Source organism: Rhincodon typus, chromosome 38 (assembly GCF_021869965.1).
Source record: "Rhincodon typus isolate 14 chromosome 38, sRhiTyp1.1, whole genome shotgun sequence".
Classification (NCBI taxonomy): domain Eukaryota; kingdom Metazoa; phylum Chordata; class Chondrichthyes; order Orectolobiformes; family Rhincodontidae; genus Rhincodon; species Rhincodon typus.
The window spans coordinates 13351145-13371327 of record NC_063369.1 but is presented as its reverse complement, the minus strand read 5'-3'; the positions used below and the strand labels follow the sequence as shown (position 1 = coordinate 13371327).

General features: G+C 42.0%; 1 protein-coding gene across 1 annotated transcript in view; it reads left to right on the top strand.

Moving 5' to 3' along the window:
• LOC109935378 overlaps positions 1–20183 on the top strand; it is a 109189-nt gene that overhangs the window by 45921 nt on the left and 43085 nt on the right. The window contains exons 14-19 of the mRNA XM_048617833.1: positions 7177–7409; positions 7871–7937; positions 10713–10804; positions 12299–12467; positions 13844–13942; positions 20090–20095. Coding sequence (XP_048473790.1) covers positions 7177–7409; positions 7871–7937; positions 10713–10804; positions 12299–12467; positions 13844–13942; positions 20090–20095 — 666 coding nt within the window. The remainder of the gene's footprint in view (positions 1–7176; positions 7410–7870; positions 7938–10712; positions 10805–12298; positions 12468–13843; positions 13943–20089; positions 20096–20183) is intronic.

Genomic DNA, 20183 nt, shown 5'->3' with positions numbered 1-20183 from the left:
ATGCAAGTTCAGTTGGCAGTTAGAAAGGCAAATGCAATGTTAGCATTCATTTTGAGAGGGCTAGAATACTAGAGCAGCGATTTACTACTGGGGCTGTGTAAGGCTCTGGTCAGACCGCATTTGGAAAATTGTGGGCAGTTCTGGGCCCCGTACCTAAGGAAGGATGGCCTGGCATTGTAGACATCCAAAGGAGGTTTACAATAATGATCCCAGGGATGAAGGGTTTGTCACATGAGAAGTTGTTCAGGACTCTGGGTTTGTACTCAATGGAATTTAAAGGGATGAGGGGGAATCTCTGAAACTTACAAAATGAACTTGGGAAAGATGTTTCCACTACTAGGAGAGACTAGGCCCCAAGGGCACAGCCTCAAGGTGAAGGGACAACCCTTTAGAACAAAGATGAGGAAGAATTTCTCCAGTCAGAGAGTAGTGAATCTGTGGAACTCATAGCCATAGGATGCTGTAGAGGCCAAGTCATTGAGTGTATTTAAGAGAGAGATTGATAAGATCTTGATTAGTAAGGGGATTAAGGATAATGGGGGGAAGGCAGGAGAATGGGCTTGAGAAATATATTAGCCATGATCAAATGGTAGAGCAGACTTGATGGGCTGAATGGCCTAATTCTATCACAACATCTTATGGAACGGAAGCTCAGAAAAAGTGGCTGGCTGGTTCTTAATTAATGATCATGTTAACACAAGACAGGGATAACCTAAGTTCAGGAAACTGGGCTGTAGAAGTGGGCTGAGATATGATAAAGCAAGAAGTCACTTGTGGGAGTGATGTACAGACCCCTTAATCCTAACCACATGGTAGGGTGGAGCTTTAAGAAATAAATACCTGGAACTTGTCAGAACTACAAGGCAATATGGCATATTTTAATCATCATATGGACTAGAAATGTCAGCTGGACAATGATAACATAGACGAGGTTTTGCTAGAATGGTTTCAGGATAGTTTCTGAGAACAACAGTGGATACAAACAAACAGCAGCCTATGCTGTACCTTATATCATATAATGAGATGGGATTAATTAATAATCCCAGTGAAGGGACTCTGAGGTAGCAGTGATCATATTATGATTGAATTTTACAATTTTAGGGATAAAAGTGTGGGACCAGGAAACTTAAATAAGGGGATGAAAGCATGAACTGGCAAATTAGATCACTGCAAATGCAGTGGCAGACAGTTAAGAGGATATTTCGGAGTAAACAGCATCAATACATTCCAATGTCAAGGAAAAAATCCAAGAAAAGGACCAACCCTATGTGGATAATTAAAAGGATTAATAATAGTCTTAAAATTAAAGAAAAAGTACATAGTTATGCAAAGATGGGTGTAAGGTCAGAAGATATAAAAAAAAAACAAAGAATCACTAAAGTATTGATAAACAGCAAAAATGACAGTACCAGAGAAACCCAGTTGGAAATCTGAGTTAACATATAGAAGATGAATGTGAGGAACAATACAGAGATTAAGGAGCTGGTAGATGAATTGGTTAAAGATTTGGCATCAGCGTTCTCTATAGAAGATACAAGTAACATCCCAGAAAGAGGTGTAGATCAGGAAAAGGAAGGGAGGAAAGAACTCAAGAAAATTATAATCACCACAAAAATGGAACTGAAAAATTGTTGAAACTGAGGGCTGACAAGTCCATAGGTCCTGATGGACTTCTTCCTCAATTCTTAAACACAGAGGTTTGTGAGATCTTGTTGCACTGTTATAATATTCCAAAATTCCCTAGATTAGAACATCACATTAGATTGGAAAATAGCAAATGTAACTGCTTTATTCAAAAGGGGATGAAGACAGTAAGCAGGAAACTACAGGGGACTTGGATGAAGGGACTGAAGGTACAGTTGCTAAATTTGCTGACGACATTAATTAGTCAACAAAATAAGTTATGAAGATCATGTCTGTGTAATGTGGGAAAATGTGAAATGGTCCATTCTGGCAGTAGGATTAAATGGAGAGATACTATAGATCTATCAGATGCAGAAAGGTCATAGTGTCCCCTTGATTTAATCATATAAGTATAATATGCGGGGACAGCAAGTAATTAGGAAGTTTAATAGAATGTTATTGGTACTGCAACAGGAATTAATTATGGAAGTAGAGAAGTTATGGTTCAGTTATGTAGGGCACTGTTGGCACCAAATCTGGAAGTTTGTATACAATATTGGTCTCCTAATGTAAAGAAGGCTGTAACTGCATTGGAGATAACAAGGTGTAGAGCTGAATGAACACAGCAGGCCAAGAAGCATCAGAGGAGCAGGAAGGCTGACGTTAGGCCCGAAATGTCAGCCTTCCTGCTCCTCTGATGCTGCTTGGCCTACTGTGTTCATCCAGCTCTACACCTTGTTATCTCAGATTCTCCAGCATCTGCAGTTCCTACTATCTCTCTAACTGCATTGGAAGCAGTTTGGGGAAAATTTACTAGACTAATATCTGGGGGTGGGCAGGCTGTCCTATAAGGAAAGGTTGGACCCATCAGTCTTGTATTTGCTGGACTCTAGAAGAGTAAGAGATGATTTAATTGTAACATTTAATATCCTGAGGTCCCTCGACATGATGGACATGGAGAGGACATTTCCTCTTATGGGAGAATCTAGAAGTAAGGATAAGTCTTTAAAAACAAATTGTCACCCATTTAAGACTGAGATAAGGCAAAAGTTTTCCTGTGATGCTCATAAGTCTTTGGAACCGACTTCTTGTCTGGGATGAGGTGCTGCTTGTTGGGCTCAGGTTGAGATTTATTGGAAAAGTATCAGAGGCCAAGGATACAAATGTCAGCGTGGAAATGAAACAGAGAATTAAATTAGACAGGCAAACAGCAGATCTGGTTCAAATTTCTGCACTGAATGGAGGGTGTTCCACAAAAGCAGGTCTTGAGCATATATTTGGCCTGCTCAAATGTACAGGAAACAATTCTACGAGCAGTGAAAACAGTAAATTCAAAGAATTATGAGTAGTTGCTGTTTTGTTGGAAGGTTGTCTTTTCACCTTGGACATTGAGAAGGGAAAAGGCACACAAAAAAGGCAGATATTTCATTTTGCATACTGAAAGTGCTACGGGAAAGGTTGATTAAGGGATGGAATAGATATCACAAAGAAACAGTCTGTTTGGAAGAAAATCTATAAGGGAAAGCTATTTTACTTCCAAATCACTTTGCTGAGATAACAGAAAAATATTTTGTGCCAATTAAAGCAATACACTGTCAACATTTTTATTTGTGGTTATGCACATACAGGAAGAGATTTTTAACACTGTTTTTAACTTCATATTTTGATGGTAAATTAAGCAGAAGGTTTTGCATACCAAATTTACTGATAGCTACTCAGTCGGAGAAGCAAAAAGCCAATCTGATGTGCTGGCGTACTTTGTACAGCTAGGATATTGACTGGTCGTGCTGAAGTAGGGCTGACCAATTCTAAATTGTTCCAACTTAGCAGGAAAATCAGAAAATCCAAACAGCGTTCTGAATGCAGAAACGAGACCAGACAAATGTCTCATCATTCATTGACCTCCAATGCTCTCTCATTGCTAACTTTACATTGAGGGCAAAGGACCAAGCAACCAATTCTCTTGGGGCTGCAGCTAGGTTTGTGCACTGCATTGTTAAAAATGACTAGAAATATTTAAATACCATTTGGCTTTTGCTCGCCAAGGTTATTGAAAACTTTTTTTTAAAAATTGCTCCTTTTTTGTACACAGGGCTGCAGTTCCTTTGATCTAGTATATATTGACATTACGACGACACTAATTTCTGTCAATCTTATCAATGGCATCATAAGATTCGCAAGAGATTTGGAACAATGTCCAGATGTTAAAGTCATCATGAACAATTGAGGCCCAAACTTGCATACTCACGCAGTGCTTGATTAATCATTCTTTCTCTTTACCAAATTGTTGTTTATTTGCTTCAAGCAATCAAAATTGAAAGTCTGAAGATATCAAACCCTCACTTTCGATATTTAACACACATGCTTTTAAAAATGCACACCTTTTGATGAAAGTAATCAAGCAACATTTGGCTGTCTAAAGATAAAGAATCCAACTTGGGCCCCAGCTATTTATAATCTGTACTAAATACTTGGATGCAGGGATAGAAATTACTGAAGGCAAATTTGCAAATGATGTGAAACTAGATGGGAAAGTAAGTTACAATGGAGAAATAAGAAATTAACCAACAGATATGGATAGATTAGGGGAATGGGCCAAAATTTGGCAGATGAATTTTAACTTAGACGAGTGTGAAGTTTTCATTTTGGTCAGAGGAATGGAGAGAAACTTCAGTGTGCTTTGATGCAGAGGGATCTGAGTGTCTTTGTGCATGAATCCCAGAAAACTAATATGCAGGTACAGCAGGTCATAAGGAAGGCAAATTGAATTTTGGCATTTATTGCTAAAGAAATGGAGTATAAGAGTAGGGAAGTATTGCAGCAACTGTACAATACAGTGAGGCCGCACCTTGGAGTATTGCTATAAAATGGTGGCCTCCTTACTTAAGGAGGGATGTAGATGTATTGGAGGCAGTTCAGAAAAGTTTCACTTGATTGATTCCAGAGTTCAGGGTTTCTTATGAACAGAGATTGTGCTCACTACAGTTTAGGAGATTGAGAGGAGATCTAACTGGACACACAAAATAGACATAGAGAGGATCTTTCCTCATGGGGGGCAATCTAGAATCAAAGGTCATAGTTTTAGGAAAAGGGGTAGCAGATTTAAAACAGTGATGAGGTGGAATTACTTCTCTCAATGAGTTGTAGGTCTGTGGAATTCACTCCCCCAGAATATGGTTAATGCTGGAACATTGAGTAAACTTGAGGAGGAGATAGACAGATTTTTAATTAGTAATGGGTGAACGGTTATGAAGAGCAAGCAGGAAAGTGGAGTTGAGGCCACGATAGGATCAGCTATGATTGTACTGAATACCAGAACAGGCTCAAGGGCTGAATTCTATACTCTGGCTCCTAGTTCTTATGTTCTTACATTGCCCACTTCATCCTAGTTTAAAAGTAAATATGCTGTAATGGACGATTTAGGTGGGGCTCTTCCTGTGACTACTGCCCACATGGTGGAGGAATCTCACACTTTTAACTGTTCATGGTTATAGGCCCTCAGAAAATCACACTTAAATTGAGAGAGTATTATTAAATTGGAGACGGTTCAGAAAAGATTTACCAGGATATTGCTGGAAATGGAGTGTTTGAGTTATGAAAATAAGCTGGATAGGCTGGGACTTTTTTCACTGGAGTATAGGAGGTTAAGAGGTGGCCTTAAAGGGGTTTATGAAATCATGAGGGACAAAGATAAGGTGAAGAGCAAAGGTCTTTTCCCTAGTGTGAGGAAATTTAAAACTAGGGAGTGTATTTTTAAGATGAGAGGAGAAATATTTAAAATGGACTTGAGGGGCAACTTTGTTTATACTTGTTTGCAAGTACAATTATAACAATTAAAAGGCATTTGGATAAGTACATGAATAGGAAAGGTTTGGAGGGATATGGGCCAAACACAAGCAAGTGGGACTAGTTTAATTTGGGAATATGGTCGGCATGGTTTGGTTAGACTGAAGGGTATGCTTCCATGCTGCATGACTCTATGATTCTATACTAGCTTGATGGAAGCTCTAGATTTTAAGAAGCATATTTAAAGGAGGTGAGAGAGGTAGACAGGCAAAGATTTAGGGAGGGAATTCCTGAATACGATCATGGCTGATCTGATTATGATCTTAATTTCCACTTTGTTGCTCCCCTTTAATGGCCTCTGATTGCCTTGTTAATCAAGGATCTAACTATTTCTCACCTTGAAAATAGTCAATGACCCCATCTCCACTGATCATGATCCAATTTATTTTTAATCATTCGAGGGATAAGAATGGTCTTTTGTTTTACTTGTTCGTGGGATGTGAGCATCACTAGCTAAGCCAGCATTTATTACCCAGCCCCAAATGCTGCTGCACACCATGTGGTGTAGAGACGGTGCTGCTGGGGAGAGAATTCCTAGATTTTGACCCAGTGATCCAGAAGGAACAGTGATATATTTCCAAGTCAGGATGATGAGTGGCTTGGAGGAGAATTTGCAGGGTCTGCAACTGTCCATGTCAATCCAGATGGTAAAGGTGCTGTTGGAGAAGCCTGGGTGAGTTCCAGCAGTGCACATTGTGGATAATATACACCACTCCTACTGAGCGGAAGTGGAGGGAGTGAATGTTGAAAATGGTGAATGGGGTGCCAATCAAATGGACTGCTTTGTCCAGAATATCAAGCTTCTTGAGTGTCATTGGAACTGGACCCATCCAGAGAATTGGAGAATATTCCATCACACATCTGATGTATGCTTTGTGAATAGTGGACAGACTTTGAGGAGTCAGGAGGTGAGTTGCTTACCTCAGAATACCTAGGTTTGGACCCACTCTGTAGCCACAGTAGTTTTGTAGCTGGTCCAGTTCGGCTTCTGGTCAATGGTAAGCCCCTGAATGCTGATGTTGAAGAATCCAGTGATGATGATGCCACTAAATGCCAAGGGGAGATAGATTCTGTCTTGTTGGAGAATTGATCTGACTAGTTAAGGTTGGTGTTGCCTTGAGCACAGTATACTGAGGGCTGATCTGGTCAATGTTTAATGGATACTTAGAAATAGAGAGATTTTCTTGCAGGTAACCATGCAGCCTGAAAGCAAACAATCCAGTCTAATCACACCTTCCAGCTCTTAGCCTGTAGCCTTCTGGGTTATGCCACCTCAAAAGCATAATCAAACATTTTCCTTTCAATCATGACACAGAAGGATTGCTGAAAGCGGTGTTTAAAATATTCAATGAGGTAGTTGTGCAGAAATGATTTCCTTTGGGAGTGCAATAAAGCGAACAGAGACTTGAGACAAGCCAGGCCATTTAGGAGGAAAATTAGGAAGCAGTTCATTACATGAATGGTCAGAGCCTTCAGGAATTCTCTCCCTAAAAATTAAGTGGACGTTGGTGAACAAGTGGAGCTTTCACGACTGAAAATGATAGTTCTTCTGCAGGTAACAAGGAATATGGGGCGAAGGCAGGTATTTGGAGTTGAGAGACAGGACAACCACAGTCAATCCATGTGACTGGCAGGGTAGGCTTGGATGGTTGAATAGCTTCTGTGTGTTCCTACTTTGGATTTTTACCTATTGGCTTTTGTTTTCAGAAGGTGTGTGGCATCATAGCAGGATGTCTGCATTATTTGTTCCTTACGGCTTTTGCTTGGATGAGCTTGGAGACATTGCAGCTTCACCTCATGGTCAGGAACTTGAAGAACATGAGGGTATTCCATTCCAGTAACATTGGGAGGTATATCTACCCACTAGGATATGGGCCTCCCGCACTGATCGTGGTAATTTCTGCAGCAGCTTCCCCCAACGGATATGGTTCACACAGACAGTAAGCTGCTTCTGATATCTCCTCTATCCTGTTGTGACGATTTAGCCAATTATTTTTTAGCTTCGATAGTTGCTGTTTTGCCAGAAGACCCCGCAAACAGTGACGCAGGCAGCCTCAGATCACTACTGCCTCGCCCAAATAAGGTGAGGGATGCGCCAAGCCCAGCTTTACCAGGGAACGCACCAGCCTGGTGCTTCCTGTCTCTCAAAGGAGCCACTCTAACTATGCCAAGGGGCAAAGGGGGCAGCTGTGTTGTGCTCCCAAACCATGTCTACACGACAGTGATTAAGGACTGCTCCAACTGCCTTTCAGCAGGCAACGTCCTTTCTGAGGTGAATCAGAATAGAGGTCCGAGAGGTCAATGATGCATCAGCCCAGACCCCGCATGCTCACAGTTTTAATGAGTATCGATCTTTGAATTCAAACCAACTTACCTCAATATGTTTCCTTCTGATTTCCAGCTGCTGGTTACTGGTAGAGAATGGGTTTGTCTGGAGCTTCTTGGGACCTGTCTATCTGATCATTTTGGTAATTCTATTTTAGTATCATCTATCATATATATGATATTGTTTACTGTTAAACCTGATGACATTTTACAATGAAGTTCACAAGTCAGCAGTAAAGCTCACTGCCCACATTGATGTACACTTATATTTCAGCAGCTCTTTTGTAATTATTAATTGATCTATGGAGGTGTGGTGTCTTATCTCCGAGAGTGAAGGTGTGGGTTCAAGTCTCAACATGAACACAAAATCTATGCTTACACTCCAGTGCAGTACTGAGGAAGAGATGCACTGCCAAAGATTCTGCATTTTGGACGACATGTTAAACCAAAGTCCTATATCTTCCCCCAACACCCCACCCCACCTCCACTCCACCACCAACTCCCCCCCACCCCACCCCCACCCCACCGGCACTTTGGCCTATGTACAATAGCCCTTGGCATTACTGTGAGAACTGCTGGAGAATTTTCCTCAGTGTCTGGGGCAACATTTATCCTTTCACTGAAATGTAATATCTGTGATAGCAGTGTCTTTGGGAGTTTGCTATGCACAAATTAACTGCAATTTCCCCCACATTACAACAATGACTACATTAGCAAATAATTAATTGGCTGCAAAGAACAAAGAAAGATTTTAAAAATAGACATGAGGTGCAACTTTTTTTACACAGAGAGTGGTTTGTGTGTGGAATGAACTTCCAGAGGAAGTGGTGGATGCGGGTACAGTTACAGCGTTTAAAAGACATTTGGAAACACACATGAATAAGAAAGGTTTGGAGGGAAATGAGCCAAGCATAGGCAGGGGAGACTAGCTTGGTTTGCGATTATGGTCCGCATGGACTGGTTGGACCAAAGTGTCCATTTTTGTGCTGTGTGACTCGATGACTTTGGGACAGTCTGAGATCACAAAAGGTGCTATATTAATGCACCTGTCTTCTTTGAGTTAACATTTATAATCTTCATTTTTAAATCCCATGTTGTTTAATTCGCACCAGGCATTTAAAAGTCCACTTTGAAAAGACCAAAATTTCAGGGGTGTTTTTTGTTTTGAGAATGAACAGATGAAGTTATCAATAGCAAGAAGGGCTCAAATGAAATGACGGACTGGGGAAGCGAGAAGGAAAGAAAAAGTAGAACATATAATGATTACGAAAGGAACAGTTAAGGCTGTTCGGGCAAATGGTTACAGGAGAGCTTCCCAAATTGGCGGCCGGGACCCCAATTGGGGTCGTGACCTGAAACTTTAGTCTCACGGGCTCTGAAACATCAATGGCTGCCATGGACCTTAATCCAAGTTGTCACAACTGTGCTCCCTTTTAAAGGGCCCCCACCCCTTATTCTTACACACTCCGTTTCCCCACCCCACCCCATCCGCATTCCCCACTCTCACTGAGGGGGCATGTGACAATTTTTAAGCCTCAAAATGGCGGGACAGTTGGAAAGCTCAGGAGTCACAGGGATAAAGATTAAAGGCATGAATTGAAAATCAGGAAGAGATTAGCAGAGAAGCTTGTCTTCAAAGTTGCAATGTCAGCTTTCGTTCCACTTGATGGACTTTTACCACAATTGGCTTCTTGCCCTGAGGATATTTTATCAGAATTCAGTCAAATATTAACCATTTATATATTTTAACCAAAACTCTAACGCCTGTATGCTAATGTGTACTGAAACCCTGTTCACCTTCATCCCTGTGGTTGCTGAGATAGATTGCCTCAATCCACCCACAACAGCTCATTTCTTAATATTCTCATCCTCGCCTTCAAAACATTCCACAGGCTCCATAATTTCCTCCAACCCAACAACTTGCAAGACTTCCATTCTGCTCCGATTCTGGCCTCTTGTGCAATCCAAATGTTTATCACTCCACCCATTTGCAGCTGTACCTTTAGCTGCCTAAACTATGGAACTCCCTCTGAACTCCCTACCACTCCAGCCTCTCCCAGACAACCCCTCCACCACTCTCTCACCTTTATGGTGCTCCGTAAAATTTAGGAGAATCTTTGGGATAGTTTACTGCGTTAACAAAAGCAGAATTGGTGTTGTTTAAACTGTGCCAATCAAAGCTTTCTAAATCTGGCGAGAGCTTCGGTTGATTGGGCTGAGGACTGTTCAAACTCTTAATGTTTCAAACTCATTTAGATGCTGCCACTGACTCTGTTATATTATCTCCAAACTGCATGTAATTCGAATCATGAATACTGATTCTGAGGCAGGATTTCTATTTTGCCCTTAATTCAAAGCCGCTTCAACAACAAGAACAAAAACTTGCATTTACATAGCATTTTTAATGTTATTTAAATTGTTGAACAATTCAAGTTTAGTATTTTTGCTCGGTAAGAACCAGTAGGCTTATCAGGACCAGAGTCGATTATTGAAACAGTACCTTCTCAATGCTACAGCATTTTGCCAGACTTTCAGTCTCCTCAAAACAGAGTAAAACCAGTCAGTAAAAAATGTAAGCATGCACAGAATTGAGGAACAAAACCAAAGTTGCTGGAAAAGCTCAGCAGGCCTGGCCTACTGAGTTCTGAGGAAGGGTCACTGAACCCGAAATGTTAACTCTGTTTATTCCTTCACAGATGCTGCCAGACCTACTGAGCTTTTCCAACAACCTCTGTTTTTGTTCCTGATTTACAGCATCTGCAGTTCTTTCGGTTTTTATTATGCACGGATTGAGTTGGCTCAGTAACATTGGCTAAGTTATGAGAGACGGAGGACTGTAGTTCAGATTCCTCAGAGATGCCTAGACTGTGTTACCATATTCTGGATCAATAAGTTTAACATCTCAAATAATCCAACAGGCGAATACATTTCTGTTCACCATAACTCTCTGCATATTGAATGAAGAACTTTCGAATCGTGACATGAATGTCTCAAAAATTAAGGACACAAGGTGAGGCTCCAAGGGGAGATGTCGAGGACAAGGGGGAATAAACTTTAATTTAGAATTGGGCACCTCAGGGCTGTTTCAGGAAGTGCTTCTTCACACAAATGGTAGTGGTGGTCTGGAACACTCCCTGCCCAAAAAGATTCCGAGTGTTGGAGAGGAGGAGGGGCATGGTGAGGGTCAACAAAAAAATATCAAGAGTGAGATTAAGAATTTTTCCCACATTGCTGAACTCCTGCTCGTTTAGGTCAGGACTGGTTTGTATCTTTACTCCATCTAACCACCTTGCTTCTACATCCCTTACTTAAGGAAAAATTCTTAATCTCATTCTTGATTTTTTTTGTTGACCCTCACCATGCCCCTCCTCCTCCCCAACATTCAGAATCTTTTTGGGGTCCCTGGGTCTCTGGATTAACAGTCCAGCAATAACACTATTAGGCCATCACCTCCCCATAGCACCACATCCACCACCTTCAACATTCATTCTCTTCACTGACGCATTGTGGCAACAGTGTATACCATCTACAAGATACACTGCAGCAACTTAATAACATTCCTTTGATAGCACCTTCCAAACCCACAATCTCTTCCACATAGCAGGATGAGGATAGCAGATACATGGAAAACCATCATCTGCAAATTTGCTCCCAAGCCACACACCATCCTGACCTGCAAGTGCATTGCCATTCCTTCAGTGTTGCTGAGTCAAAATCTTGAAACCCCGTCCCTAACAACACTGTAACTGTATCTACACCACATGGCCTACAGTAGTTCAAGAAAGCAACTAACCAGTACCCTCTCAAGGGCAAGAAGGGACTATAATGCTGGCCTAGTTAGCAACGCCCACTTCTCACGAAAGAGTAATTGGAAGTACTTGAACTGAAGTTTAGCAGTCATACATATTAAACCCACTTGAAAAGATTACATGTTCACATCCTTGCAGATAGCTTTGGTCTGAAGATATGAAATTATGATTGTATTGCAATTAATAATGACTTGCTCGAAGAGGGTTAAGTGATGCCTCTGCAAGGCCAAGTTATGAATGCTCAAGTGGAATGAAGGACTGGGGAAGCGAGAAAGAAAGGAAGTACAGAACATACTATGACTATGAAAGGAAAAGTCAAGGCTGTTCAGGCTGTGTTCACCCAGTAATGATTGGGGTTAATTGTCATTTTGGGACCTGAAGAAAGCAAACCCTGTTGGGTGCTTTATTCATAGGTGCTCGGTGTCCTATTTAGGGACCTGGCATTGGGAAGAGGGAGTCTACCGTGTCCCAAACCCCCTCCCTTGCTGACACCAAGCCTCCCCCAACATCACTTGCATGTGCACTGGGAGCATAGGTGGGTGCATTACCAGCTGAAGCCACCTTCTTCCCTGCTGAGCAAGATAGATATATTGTTTAGGTGCATCTAAAAACTAATTGTTCATCTCAGGGTTTTGGAGGGCCCATAAGTGTTCCCATCACTACCATGTCTAACAATAATTTTCTCCTTGTTGCAGGATGCTGACGTTTAAAGCCATTGGACAAATCTTTATCCTGGGCTGTACTTGGATTCTCGGCTTCTTTCATTTTCAAGAGGATACAGCAGTGATGGGCTATTTATTTACAATTGTCAACAGTTTTCAAGGCACCTTCATCTTCATCATCCTTTGTGTGTTAAATCCCAAGGCATGTGGTATTTTATTTTAGGTTTATTACATTGGAATGGAATAAGTCACAATATAGGAACTGGAGTCAGACATTCAGTCCTCAAAAATGTTCCACCATTTAGTTAGCTCATGGCTGACCTGTATCTCGCCTCCATCTAGCCACAGTGAGCCTGGAGATCCACGACCTCTCACAGAATAAAAAATTACTAATTTTATTCTTGAAGTTTTGAATTGACCTCCGACCTCAGCTACAGTTTTTTGGGAGACATGGTTCCCATTCAACCTCAGCAAAAATCTGAAAGCTGGGAGCCAAGGAGATAACATATTCTGTGTTCGCTAGTCTCTCAGTTCTGCCTCACCACCCACCTTGTGCCTCTGATGGTTGGAGTTTGAATCCCATTGCACGGTTATTGGGCACATAATCTAGGCTAATATTTCAGCACGGCACTGATAGTGCCATCTGAGCTGGCTCCTTTTTGTTTGAGGCATTAAACTAAAGGTCTGTTTCCTCTTTCGTACAAAAATTGCAAGTAAGTCATTGAACATGTTCAAGGCAGAAATTGTCTTCTGGATGCTAATGACATCGAGAGATATGGGGATAGCGCGGGGAAATGGTGTTAGATAACCAGGTATGATATATAACCATATGTATAACCGGCCATGATCTAGTTGAATGATGGAGCAGACTCAATGGGCTGAATGGCCTACTCCTGTTCTTATGTAGAAGGCGCAACAGCACTATTTCCAACCACAGCATAGGTTTCCCCAGTATCCTTGCTAATAGGCATCCCTTATCTACAGCAGATTATTCGGTCATGACCTCATTGCCATTTGCAGGACATTCCTGTGTAAAAATTGGCCACCATATTTCTCTGCAACACTAGGGTGGTTGTGCCATAAATATCTTAAAGCACTTTGGGACAGGCTGAGGTTGTGAAAGGTGGAGCATCAGCGGGAGTTCTCACTTTCGCCTTCCCTCATGTTCGCCTGCGTTACAGGCTCATGGCCGAGAGTATGACTTCAACCACAAAGCTGAGGTTGCAAGAACCCCAAATCAAACCGTCTTCACACTGAGTCACAAAGTACCTGTGGCACTGATACAGGAAAAGAGACCAACTTATACTGGTCTTCCTCTAAGGTGGGTCAGGTTGTACTGTAGCCTGAACTTTAGCTCATGCTGTATGTTTTACCTGTGAATGCTGGGAGCAATATTGGCCACCAAAGAGGGTAAGCTGTGAAACCAGTCAATTCTTAATGGGTCACCAGCAATTATTCTAAACTGTGCATTGTGTTTTTCTGTAAAAAGAAAATCAGCAATAGATGAGAAGTTTATGTGCAGAATCTTAATTTATCAGCTACAAAGTTTGATAAATTCCTTTTCTTAAACCTCTTAAGATAAGGGCTGAATACAGCAAATGGATTACCTGCATCTGCCAGACCAGAAAGAGCTTATTTGAATCCGAATCCACAAAAGTGCCATTGTCAGTTACATCGGTAAGTGTGCCTATATTTACAGCAGCATCTGGTGACGCAGCACTGAGAAACAGAAAAGGTAGCAGCACTGGAAAACCATCTCACCCATGTTCCCCTCAAAGTTACACACCATTCCAACTTCGATATTTATACAATATCACCATTCCATCATGGTTGCTTTCTCACTTTCTCTCTCAAGCCCAAGTGCAAATGACCAGTGAATACAAATCTTGTCAGTGATGCTATTACAAGATAAATTTTAAAAGTAGAAGGGTCCAGAGTTAACAGTCACTTGATAGAACAGAACTTGAGCACTGCTGATAAAAGAGTCAGATTGGTGAAGCTTTTTCTTGCACTACTCAGGATAGAATTGCAAGGATATCACATCTCAATGGGAACAACAATTCGTATAACTTAAGAAGAGGATGCTGATTAGTTTATGAGTGGATGGTGATTGGGGAGGTGATGGCCTAGTGGTATTATTGTTGCACTGTTAATCCAGAGACACAGATAACATTCTGGAGACCCAAGTTCAAATCCCGCCACGGTAAATGGTGAAATTTGAAGTCAATAAAAATATCTGGAATTAATCATCTAATGATGACCATGAATCCATTGTTGATTGATGGGGAAAAAAAAACCCACCTGGTTCACTAATGTCCTTTAGGGAAGGAAATTGCCATCCTTACCTGGTCTGGCCTACACGTGACTCCAGACCCACAGCATTGTGGTTGACTCTTAACTGCCCTTTGGGTAATTAGGGATGGGCAATAAATGTTGGCCCAGCCAGCGACACCCTCATCCTGTGAATGAATAAATAATAAAGATTAATCTCCATGGCAACACCTCTACCTATCAACTTACCTGCACCCTTTTCTGATTTTGGTATAAATTGTTGTTCCCTTTGAGATATGATATTCTTGTAATTCTGTCCTGATCAGTGCAAGGTGAAAGGTTTTAGTGACATTTCTTTCCTTTCAGCAAAACTCAGGGTCCTTTATGTCACACATCTCAGATTGGGATCAATCGTCAAATTGAAACGCAGGTTTCTATATAACTGCAGTTTGCCACTAACAAACTGAAAGTAAATCATATTTATTTGCAGGAGTAAACCAAACTCTCTTATAGTACTTCTTCAAATTCATTTCAATTGCTGTATGAGTGTACCTGCCCCAACCTTGGGCCATCTTCAAAACTATCACACAATTTAATGATCAAAAAGAATGAACTGGATAGCCAACTGCAATTCCTTTGAAAGTTTCCCTGATGATGATGTTCATTTATGTACAAGCTTGTACAGCTCTGAGTATATATTTAGTAAAGGAACAGGAGAAGTTCATTTTTTTAGGACCTGTTCCACGATTCGGTGTGATGGCTGATCTGTGACCTAACCTAACCTAACCTAATTGCTGTCTGCAGGAGAGAGTTCCAAACCTCAACCACCCCCTGTTTTCAGGATTTTATTCCTGGATGGTCTGATTCTACATCTTAGACCATGTCCCTTAACCCTAGAAACCCCAGCCAGCAGAAATAGTTTCTCTGCAACTATCCTTATCTGTTCCAATGATTACAACCCTACTTGGTCAAATTTCTCTTTGTAATTTGATCAAAGGAGTTCAGTTATTTCATAGAATCCCGACAGTGTGGGAACAGGCCCTCGGTCCAACAAGTCCACACTGACCCTCAGAACATCCCGCCCAGACCCATTCCCCCTGTAACCCACTTCATCTACACATCCCTGAACACTCTGGGGTAATTTAGCACAGCCATTTCACCTAGCCTGCACATCTTTGGACTGTGGGAGGAAACCGGAGCACCCGGAGGAAACCCACACAGACACAGGGAGAATGTGCAAACTCCACACAGACAGTCCCCTGAGGGGGGAATCGAACCTGGGTCACTGGCGCTAAGAGGCAGCAGTGCGGACCACTGAGCCACCGTGCCACCCAATCATGATAGTACATGTTGTTTTCCCTCCAAGACCAATATATATCAGTCCTCAGGTATTGCCTAGAACTGCTACACATTTCTTCATGTGTGGTCTAAGCTTTGCATAGTTGAAGCACAATTTCAAACACCTTTTATTCTCACATTCCATTAGCCTTTCTGATTATTTCCTGCACCTGCTTTAGTGATCCATGTAGCCGGACAGGAAACCCAAGGATACATCAGAAGACTCGCGCAGTGAGGCAGTATGGGTATAACTCAGGAAAAGGAAATGTGGAATCACAATGCTGGGGGTATACTACAGGCCTCCCAACAGCCAGTGGGAGATAGAGGAGAGAACATGACATTGGTTGGGACTTACTCATGCTAGGGGTTTGGATGGAGCAGAATTTGTAAGGACTATTCAGGAGAGCTTCTTGACACAATGTGTAAACAGTCCAAACAGGGAAGGGGGTTATACTAGACCTGGTTTTGGGAAAGGAGCCCGGGTAGGTGAGTAAAGTTTCAGTGGGCGTGCATTTCGGGAGTAGTGAACATAATGCCGTGAGTTTTAAGATACTCATGGATAGGGATAACAGCAGTCCTCAGTTGAAGGTGTTAAACTGGGGGAAGACAAACTGCAACAATATCAGGCAGGAACTGGTGAATTTTGACTAGAGGTGGCTGTTTGACGGTAAATCTACGTTGGGCGTGTGAGAGTATTTCAAACAGCAGTCGATAAAAATTCAGGAGCAGCATGTTCCTGTGAGATTGAAGGACAGATATGGCAAGTTACATGAACCTTGGATGACCTTGGTCAGAAAGAGAAAAGAAGCATACGTAAGGTCTAGGAGGATGGGAACTCAAACAAAGAATTAGAAGGGCTAAAAGGGGTCATGAAAAATCATTAGCAAACAGGATTAAGGAAAATCCCAGAGCTTTTTATACATATATAAAAAGCAAGAGGGCATGAAAGAGTTGGCCCAGTCAAGGACAATGGAGGGGATCTATGTGTGGAGCCAGAAGAGGTAGGTGAGATCCTAAATGAATACTTTGTGTCGGTATTCACCAAAGAGAAGGAATTGGTGGAGGGTGATCTCTGGGAAGGGAGTGTTGAATTTCTAAGCTGAGTTGATATTAAAAAGGAAGAACTGTTGTGCATAAAGCATTAAGATAGATAAGTCCCTAGGTCCTGATGGGATCTATCTTTGGGATCCATTGACAGACATCTTTGTATACTTTGTAGCCACAGATGAAGTCCCAGAGGACTTGAGGATAGCCAATGTTGTTCCATTATTTAAGAAGAGTAGCAGGGATAATCCAGAAAACTACAGGCCTGTGAGTCTCATGTCAGTGGTAGGGAAATTATTGGAGAAGATTCTCAGGGACAAGATCTAAACTCATTTAGAAGCAAATGGACTTATTACTGATAGACAGCATGATTTTGTGCAGGGGAGGTTGTGCCTCAATAACTTGATCGAGTTTTTTAAGGAGGTGACAAAGATAATTGATGAGGGAAGAGTGCTGAATGTCGTCTACATGGACTTCATATTAAAGCCTTTGACAAGGTCCCTCAGCATAGACTGTTGCAAAAGGTACTGTCACATGGTTACTGGGCTGAGCTGGCAAGATGGATACAGAACTGGCTTAGTCATAGGAGACAGAGGGTAGCGGTGGAAGGATGCTTTTCGGAATGGAGGGCTGTGACTAGTAGTGTTCCACAGGGATCAGTGCTGGGATCTCTGCTGTTTGTGGTCTACATAAACAATTTGGAGGAAAATGTGGCTTCTCAAATTAGTAAGTTTGCGGATGATACAAAGATTGGTGGAGTTGCGGATAGTGAGGAGGATTGTTAGAGGATACAGCAGAATACAGATCAATTGGAGGCATGGGCAGAAAAATGGCAGATGGAGTTTAATCCGGATAAATGTTGGATGGTCAAGAACAGGTGGAAATCATACAGTGAATGGCAGAACCCTTAGGAGTATTGATAAGCAGAGGGATCTGGTTGTGCAGGTCCACAGATCACTGAAGGTGGCAGCGCAGGTAGGTAAGGTAGTCAAAAAGGCCTATGGCATGCTTGCCTTCATTGGAAGGGGCATCGAGTAATACAATAGACAGGTCATACAATATAGTGTGGAGCTGGAGGAATACAGGAGATCAGGTAGCATTAGAGGAGCAGGTTTCAGGTCAGGACCTATATAGAGTCTTAGTTAGGCCACAGTTGGAATATTGCATACACCACACTACCAGAAGGATGTGGTTGCTTTGGAGAGGGCACAGAAAAGGTTTACCTGGATGTTGCCTGGTATGGGCAATTCTAGCTATGAAGAATGGTTGGATAGGCTGTGTTTATTTTCACTGGAACGCAGGAGGTTGAGGGGAGACCTGATAGAAGTTTATAAGATTGTTAATGGCATGGGTAGAGTGGACGGTATGAGGTTTTTTCCCAGAGTGGAGGGTTCAGTTACCAGGGGACACAGGTCCAAGGTACGTTGGGAGGGCTGGGAGCATGGTAAGTTTAAAAGAGATGTACGAGCCAGGTTTTTCACACAAAGGGTGGTGAGTGTCTGGAACACGCTACCAGAGGAGGTGGTGGAAGCAGACACAATAGCAGCATTTGAGAAACACCTGGATGAATACATGAATAAGAAGGGAATAGAGGGATATGGATTCTGTATGTGGAGACAGTTTTAATGTGGAAGGGCAAAATGTGTCAACGCAGGCTTGGAGGGCTGAAGGGCCTATTCCTGTGCTGTGTTATTCTCTGTTTCATCTATTCCTTCAGCATTACACCACTTAGAAAACTTCATGTGACTACAGCAGGTATATTTAAAGTCACGTAGAGAACTTTGAGTATATGAATATGGACAACATCTCATGTGTCTTCCAATTTTAACGAACTGTGAATGTCTTTACACATGAGCATGCAGAGTGTCTAATGGCTATTGGTTCGAAGCTATAGGCGTACCGACTGTGGAAAAGTAACACCCTGTCAGAGCTGAGTTAGCTAGTTACAGATGATGGCAGCCGTAGAATTTTGTTTCATTGCCACGGTCTGAGAAAGATAAACAATCAGGTTGAGTTCCAAGCTCTAATCTACTGCCTGGTCCAAGAAAGTGTGGTGTATGTACACATTGTATTAGAATAAGGTTGGACTTGGCTGAGGTGGAATGGATTGCCAGAGGGAAAGATCAGTAAAGAAGTGGTAATATTTGGCAATGAATGTACTGGAGCTCCAATTTGAGGACTGGTATGCGTCATTCGCAAGATTTATTGGTTTTTCCTTCTAGATTGCCAACAGTCACCACCATACAAGGCATGGAGTATCTCTCTAATTAACTTGGAGTCCAGGCAATGTTCCAGTGAACCCACACTGCTCTTCCTTCCAAGTCAAGATATCCCTCCTAAGCTATGGTGTCCAGAAGTGAGCACATTGCTTCAGGAGTAGTCTATCCAGGGCTTTGACAGCTGAAACAGAATTGCCACACTCTTGTTTTTCAATCCTCAGGATACAAAGGCTCCAATAGCCTCTCTAATCATTTTCTCTCAAATTAATACTATTACAATGATCCAGTTACCTATATAGCCAAGTCTGGGTGCTTGACTACAATAGCTGAATTGTTATGGTGCAAAATGAGGCCGTTCGGCCCATCATGCATGCAGACCAGCTCTTCAAATGGGTATCATCACCTAGTGCCAGTATCCTGCTTTTTCTCCATTCCCTTACACACTTTTTTTCTATTCAAATAACAATCCATTGCCCCTCTTGAATGCCTCAACTGAACCTGCCTCCACCACATTTCCAGGCAGTGCGTTTCTCACTACCTACTCTTTCTAGCCCACTCAATGTTTTGGAAAATCTCCGTCAAATCTCCTCTCGGCCTTCTACTCTCAAAGGAGAATAGCCCCAACTTCTTCAATCTATTCTCGTCACTGAAGTTCCTCTTTCCTGGAACCTTTCTTGTAAGTCGCTTTTGCACTTTTCTGAATGTATTGTAACACTCCAGCTGCAGTCTAACAAGTGTCTTATGAATATGCCAGGCGAGCAGGCAAACAAGTAATTTCAGTCACAGCCTTGGAAAGTCTACCTTAGACAGATCTCATGGAAGAATACTTCAGTCAGAGGCTACAAAAGTGTAATTCACTCAGGTTCAACATCTTCAAAGATGGAGGGTTTAGAAGGGAAGCTGAAACTAGATACATCATTGAAAACTGAGGCATATATGCTTTTCTCCACAGGAAATAGTGTGACCGGATGTGTTCATGACCTCTGCAAAGAGCTGACTAATTCATTCTGGACAAATACCTGATATGGACTGAATGATAAGTGAAG